General features: G+C 44.5%; 1 protein-coding gene across 4 annotated transcripts in view; it reads right to left on the reverse strand.

Moving 5' to 3' along the window:
• Arhgap18 (Rho GTPase activating protein 18) overlaps positions 1-7,059 on the reverse strand; it is a 124,154-nt gene that overhangs the window by 72,590 nt on the left and 44,505 nt on the right. The window contains exon 1 of one of the 4 annotated variants that reach the window (XM_023714255.1): positions 824-974. The exons of the other annotated variants lie outside the window; for them this stretch is intronic. Within the exon in view, the coding sequence (XP_023570023.1) occupies positions 824-921 (98 nt within the window). The 5' untranslated portion in view covers positions 922-974. Of the gene's footprint in view, positions 1-823; positions 975-7,059 lie in introns of those variants that run through there. 4 annotated transcript variants of the gene reach the window in all.

A 7,059-nucleotide genomic window follows, 5' to 3' on the forward strand; every position in this document is an offset into this window, starting at 1 on the left:
GAGAGACAGAGAGAGAGAGAGACAGAGAGAGAGAGAGACAGAGAGAGACAGAGAGAGAGACAGAGAGAGACAGAGAGAGAGAGACAGAGAGAGAGAGACAGAGAGAGAGAGACAGAGAGACAGAGAGACAGAGAGAGAGAGAGAGAGAGAGAGAGAGACAGAGAGAGAGACGTTGCTGTATTTGGTATGCAACAGGTCACGGGTTAAGGACTGCAGATTTTATGTCTCCTTCCCTATTAGGATGTCAGCGCTATTACAATGCAAATTGCTTGCCAAGTACTCAGTAATTACTGAATTATTTCTGCTTCTGACATAATTTTCCTTTAATGCCACAGATTTTTTTTTTTAAATTTCATTACACAAACTACAAAGAATTAGAAACAAGAAAAGTAGCCAGCAAACAAATCGGAATTGGAGAAATCTTAACATAAATAAGGTAATTACACTGTCTGTGACTCCACTCTCACATGTTTAGTCCAAAAAGGAGGCTTCCTGCCCAGGCATGGAGGTGCATGCCTAGAATCCCTATACTTGGGAGGCTGAGGCAGGAGGATCACCACAAATTCCAGGCCAGCCTGGGCTGTATAGTAAGTTCAAGACCAGCCTGACCTGCATAGGAAGACCCTGACTGAAAAGCTTCCCTATGCCCCCCAAAGAGTAGGCTTTGTAAGGAAACAGAATCTACAAAAGAGAGCAGACTTCATACCAGACTGCAACTAGTATTAAATCATACATAAGTTTGGACCTCCAGTTCTTTAAGCATACTTTCATGTTATATTCCGCTGCCTCGATCTCTAAAACAAATGAGTACCGAATGCCTTACCTTATGCTGAACACTGCATCAGAGATGTCTATTCCGTCAAGCTCCTCAAGCCTTGTGTTACGAGGTAGATGATACATGACATTACCTCCAGGCATCATGTGGAACTTTCCAGTCCTTTGCTGAACCAGCAGCCCACCAGCCCTCCAAGAGCTCTACGTAAGCGCCATCCAGCACTCTTCGGGCTTTGGTGTGGTTCACCATTCCTTCCCCATGAGAATTTCACTTCCTCTCTGGCTGCGCAGACCACGGCTCCTCACTCATCCTCAGTCTCCCCCCACTCAATCAGCTCCTACACCTAGACGAGGAAGGTCATCTCCACTAGCTCCTTCTTTGGTTTCAGTATTGGTGTCACTCTAAAATTCCTATGTCAAGATCCTAACCTGCAAGGGGACAATATTAGGAGGCGAGTCTTTTGGTGAGGGCGTCGGGCCCACATAAAGGAGGTTAGCAACAGTTGCCTTGCATCCTCTCCCACTGCAGACGCAGTGAGAAGGTGCTGTGTGTGCCAGAGTAACCCCCACCACACAGCGAATCTGCCAGCATCATCTTCTTGGATGTCTTGGCCTCCAGAACGGTGGCAAAGCTCTGCTGCTCCTGAGCGCCCAGCTTCTGGCATCTTGCTTGAAGCTGCTCTTTCCTGAGATAGAGCCACACTCCTCACAGTTGTGTGTGTTTGCCTCTTGTCTTACTGGTCATGTGGCTCCAAGGGTCATTAGCAGCCACTGAAATCTGTGTCAATCTCTTATCCATTTATTCCAAGTACTATTTTTAATTGAAATTTATTGGTACAATTTAGGTATACACTGCAACCACATTCATTATAGGGAATGTGTATCTGCACCTGGCATTTCTTGTTCCCTTAATTTTTTCCCCCAGTACTATTCTAATATTAAATTTAAAATAAAAGCTGGGTGCTGTGCTCATAGGAACAAGAGTTTGAGACCAGCCTAGATGACAGCATGAGACCCTACCTCATAAAGGCAACAACTAAAATCACAACCACTTAAGCAGAGGCAACATCCCACCTGGCTCCACAATGCCACACTATGTGCTGCACTCTATGCAGCAGCTTAAGAAATCCAAAAGCAGTTCACACCCTTGTGAGTTCCCTCCCAGGCCATGGCCAACACTGCTGGCTCTCTACAAGAAGTTGGGCTTAAGGACTGCTCCTCAGTTTCTATACCTCTTGCTCGTCTCTGCTTTTGACCCTGTTTGGAACAAGGTACCCTTTCTACCTCTGCTTTCTACCCCTGTGAAGGCAACACAGAGGCTGATGGCTCTCTATTGCCCCCTGTAAAATGCCAGATGGTAGATCCATCTTCCTGAGCCCAAATTTCCCTGCTGGCCAAAGCTCCGAAGACATAGCTCCAGCCAAAACTAGTTCAGATGTTCCCTGAACACTGACTGAGAGGGGTAGAAGAACTGTTGTCTCAGAACACCACCCACATGGGAGACAGCCATCAGCCAGTCCCGGAGCAAAGACTGGCATTGCCAGGAACCAGGACAACTGGAGTAAGCACTAAAAGGAAATGAAAGGGGGAAGAATTTGCAGGGCACCGGTGGGTATTTGTGCAGTGGGTGCCACAGGCATGGAAGCCAGCCTAGCTGAGGCATCAAAACTAAACCTTCCTTGACTAGCTTGCAGGACGCCTCTACACAAACATCTAAGTTCTCAGATACTCTAGGGTGAAGACCCACAACTTAGAACTTCTACTTGTTTTCTGTTTTTCTCTAACTCAGTTGTTAGAGGCCAACTGTTAAAACTTTGCACCTCATTAATACTTCATTTGTTTGCTGAAGCACACTGTAGAAAGTGACAGGCACAGCTTTTATAAGGCAAATATTATAAAACTCTGAGGATATGTTATTTCACATGCCTACTACTGTAATACAACCATGTTAATTTCTTAATCCAAAGGCTTTAATACGAAGGGAAATTTCACTGAACAATACCTACATTTATTTATTAGTCTTTCTTTATGGATATTAGGATTCTGGATTTAAATTTTACTTATAAAATATTCTAATTATGGTTTTAAAAGAAGTGAGTCCACATCATGTTTTTGTTCTGGGTGTCTGTGAGCACAGGACCCTGGGCGTGAGAAGCACGTGCTCCACCCTTAAGCAACACCCCACCCTTCATTATAAGTAATGAAGAGGACACACAGAAGAACAACGGGATTGGAACGAGGCTAATGCTGCAGCACTGTGGTGGAAGGGCACATTCAACACGGGCCCTCACCAGTTAATAATGAGCAGACCACGAGGTTAGGGTCCAGGCGTTCTCGTAATGCGGACTCCGCTGCTCCTGGCCAGGTGTTACACATGCGTAAGATCAAGGCCATGCACCATTCAGCTCAGAGCCCCGCATCTGCATCTGGGGGAGGAGCTACAGAAGAAGAAGCAGAGCAGCAGGGGATGTCCTGGCCTCCACCGTAGGCTCCATGCTGGACGAGACCCCAGCGGAACAGCGCTCACTTCCCGTAAAACACAAGCAAAGACAAGGGGCCAAGAAGAGTCAGACAATTGTAGTACAGTAGGAAGAGGTGAGTGGGGAAATTCCAATCTCTTGCTATACTTTGGTCTAATTTTATAAAGCTTTCTCCAGAGTCAACATTGTCTTGCTGTTGTTTCATTCAACTTTACTTCCCCCCACTTACGCCCATTTTCTCTGAGCAAATACAGATTAAATCAGTGTCCAGTTTATATTAACCCCTCCGCTGGGAGGGTTCTAACTCAGTCCTTCCCAGTGAGCTATCCAATGAACATCAGTTACTCCAGAATGCTTTTCTCCTATAATTTAAAAAAGAGGATCTCAGAAACACAGCCTATGGCACATGTGCATGTTGAAGTCTTATCAGTAACACCATATCCTTCTTGTTCTGAAATTTCTCCTTTGCATCTTTTTCAAACTGACTCTTGATCCGGAAGGGAGAAGGATATAAACTGACATTTACTTTACAAACATACCTGTTTGGGTACAAGCAAGAGGTCCTTGGTCCAGATAATAAAGTTAGAAGCTTAATCATAAATGTTTTTGCTTCCTTATTGGGGAACTGAGCACTGATATTAATTGCTTTCTATGGTTCTGCTTTTCAGAAAGCTTCTGCTGAATATTTGCATTAATATTATGCTAATACAAGTAAGAGGATGCTAACTAATTCCATCTCTCCAGTACAGGATCAGACAGAGAGAGAGAGAGAGAGAGAGAGAGAGAGAGAGAGAGATTTGCATGTTTTGATTAGAGTGAATAGCATACTTTGGGGGGGGGGATACATGTTGGGCCAGGCTGGCAGAAGTAATTTCTGCACTGGAACCATCTAAAACCCAAGCATTTTGGGAGACAATCTGCTTGTAAGTATGAATCTCCAGTGACAAGCCTGTGCACACAGATGCAGGGCAACCATCTGCATCACAAATACATCTCAGTTCCTCTCTGCAGAAGGAATTCATTTACTGTTGAAGGCCATTCACTTCCACTTCTGAGTGCTTATTCCTCAAAAAGCTTCTAAGTATTGTGAGAACCATGATTAAAAGCGGACCTTTCCACCTGTGCTGCATTAGGCTCCGAGGCAGCCCCCTACAGGAACGCTTTCTGCATAATTCACTGTGCCGTTTTTAACCCTCGTCAGTACGCCGCAATAAGTGATGGAGAGTGCGAGAGAGGAGGAGCATTTGTGAGCCGTCTCCTAAGCGTGCACCTCATCCTCACGCAGGGTTACTGCTTCGTGAATTATAATATATGCACACCTCTTATCTTCACTAGGTTCTCATTCACACATGTGTTCATCTTTTGATCCCACATAAATGTCCCAAGAAGGACTATGCTGTGTGCTATTATCAGAGGGCAATTGGGGAAAGAAGATTCTACTGGGAGACAAAGGAGCGTGGCCTATGCCCAGATCTCCAGGTCGTTGTCTGAGCATGATAGATACATTCGTCCTACGAAAGGAAGGATAAAACCTCCAGTTGCTGCCTAGTCTAAAACTTATATCACTGATCTCTTTAACACTGATGTTTCATCCAAAGAGCTTTAATGCAATCTGCCAATTTGCAGTGTTCAAGGAAAGAGAACCTGGGGTATCAGGGAAGGACCTCTCTGGGTCCCTACCTACCCCTCTACTACAGCTGCTTTGTTTTGATTTGTTTGCTACTTTGAGATCTGTTCAGGGATGCGTTGGAAAAGGAATCCATGGCTGAAGACATGAAAAAAAAAAAAAAAACCTGCCTCAAGCAACTCAAGAACTTTTAAGGTGAGAAAACTTTAAAACACAAGAACTTTTAAGGTGAGAGAATCCTTATCTTTCAGCACTGAAAAAAAATGGTTAAGCAGAGGTACTAATAAAGTGAGCAGAGTTAAGGGAATAGATTGCAAAGTTCCTACTAAAACTTCTCATTTTCAATTTGTCATTCTCTAGAACACAACAAAAAATGTTTTGACGTATTCATAGGTGATGCCAACATCTGACATAATGCCATTTGAAAAAATCCCAAAAACACAACTTAAAGAGCAGACTGCACTAGTAGCATCTTCACACATAACAGCAATTTACTTTAAATCAACTCTTACGAATGAAAATAGAACTCTATTTAGAATACACACAACATTCTTCCAAAGCACAATGGAGGGTGGGAAACCTTCCAGGATTGTTTTGAGAGTAATGAGTAAATGTTTATTTTATGACAGTGCCAGCCAATAGAGGCAAAAGGCAAACAGGAAAATACTTTAAAATTTTTCTAGTTGCCAAATAAAGTAACATGATACAGATAAAAATGAATGCTCATATTACCCTTCACTCAGTATACCCAAAATATTATCATTGCAACATGTGACCAATATAAAAAGTGTTGCTAAAATCCTATATTGTACTCTAAGTCCTTAAAGTTGTATGAAATACATTTCCATGCCAACTCACTTTGGGGCAACACATGACATGCGTTCAATGGCTACTGCATCGACAGAGGGCTAAGGGAGGGCTCAGTGGCACAAGCACTTGCCTGGCAAACGAAAGGTCCCAAGTTCAATCCCTGGTACCAGAAAAACAAAAAAACACCCACCTCAGAGGGCTACAGAATGAGTCTGTACACATGTTCTCCTTGCAGAGCCCAATACTGCCTGTGCATAACAGAATTCCTCCTACTGCTAACACGGGAGAGTTAATACCCCTTATCTACAGAACAGTTGTGTTCGTTCAGTCAACAACTACTTACTTAAGACCTGCTTTCCTACATGCTGTGCTAAACAACAAAACACATTTCAGAGGGAGTTAGCTGGAACTCCACAGGTAACAAAGACATGGCCCTGGGACCTGGGACATTCCACATGGAAACTGCAAGGGCAGCTCAGCTTTGAAAGCAGCACCGGGGTCTCTCTCTGAATGTGTATGACCTCATCTCTCCTGTTTTTTTTTTCGCTCCTGAAGGAAGAAGCATCATCCAAAGCACTTAAATCTAAAATCTGGCTCCTCCAGAAATGATCCCACAGTGAAGACTAGGGCTGATCCCACACCCACGGCCCAGATGAACTTGGCCCCACCTATGTGCTCTTCGAGCCTCCCTATCTCCCCTAAAAGTCATTTATTCCCCCTTATAAAAACCCCCACAGTCCGCCTTGTTCTTCCCTACAAAGAAGATAGTCAAGCTCCTACGTCTCATTCTTCCTCACTGTCCTGTGATGCCCCATGTGTGTAAATATGCCTGTATGCTGCTTCTCCTGTTGACGGGCCTACTGTCTGGGAGCACCTTAGCCTACACAACAGCAGCGCCAGGCATCAAGGTTGTCACAAGGGCAGGACCCGAGATCGCTGAACCTCAATTTGCCCTTTAATTAGATCCCCACATGACCCCAGTGCTCGCGGAAGTTATGGAAGAGCTGCTCCGGGCACTGGAAAATTGAGATCAGGAGCTCAGAAAGCGGGTACTGGCTGGGAGATAATTTGAAATCATTAGCATACACAAGAGAGTTGAGTCTACACAACTGAAAAGAGCTTATCCACAGAAAACCAATTCATACGGGATAGAGGAATCTGTGCATGGAGTAGAGGAGGCTGCAGGGATGGAGCTGAAATGCAGAATCATAAAGGTGAGCAATGGTTTGCTAAGGACGTCACGTAAAAACTGAACAAAGAAAAAAATGAAGACGAGGAGGAGGAGGAGGAGGAGAGGGAGGAGGAGGAGGAGAAGGACGAGGAGGAGGAAAGGGAGGAGGAGGAGAGGGAGGAGGAGGAGGAGAAGGA

Source organism: Octodon degus, unplaced genomic scaffold (assembly GCF_000260255.1).
Source record: "Octodon degus isolate 3935 unplaced genomic scaffold, OctDeg1.0 scaffold00034, whole genome shotgun sequence".
Classification (NCBI taxonomy): Eukaryota; Metazoa; Chordata; class Mammalia; order Rodentia; family Octodontidae; genus Octodon; species Octodon degus.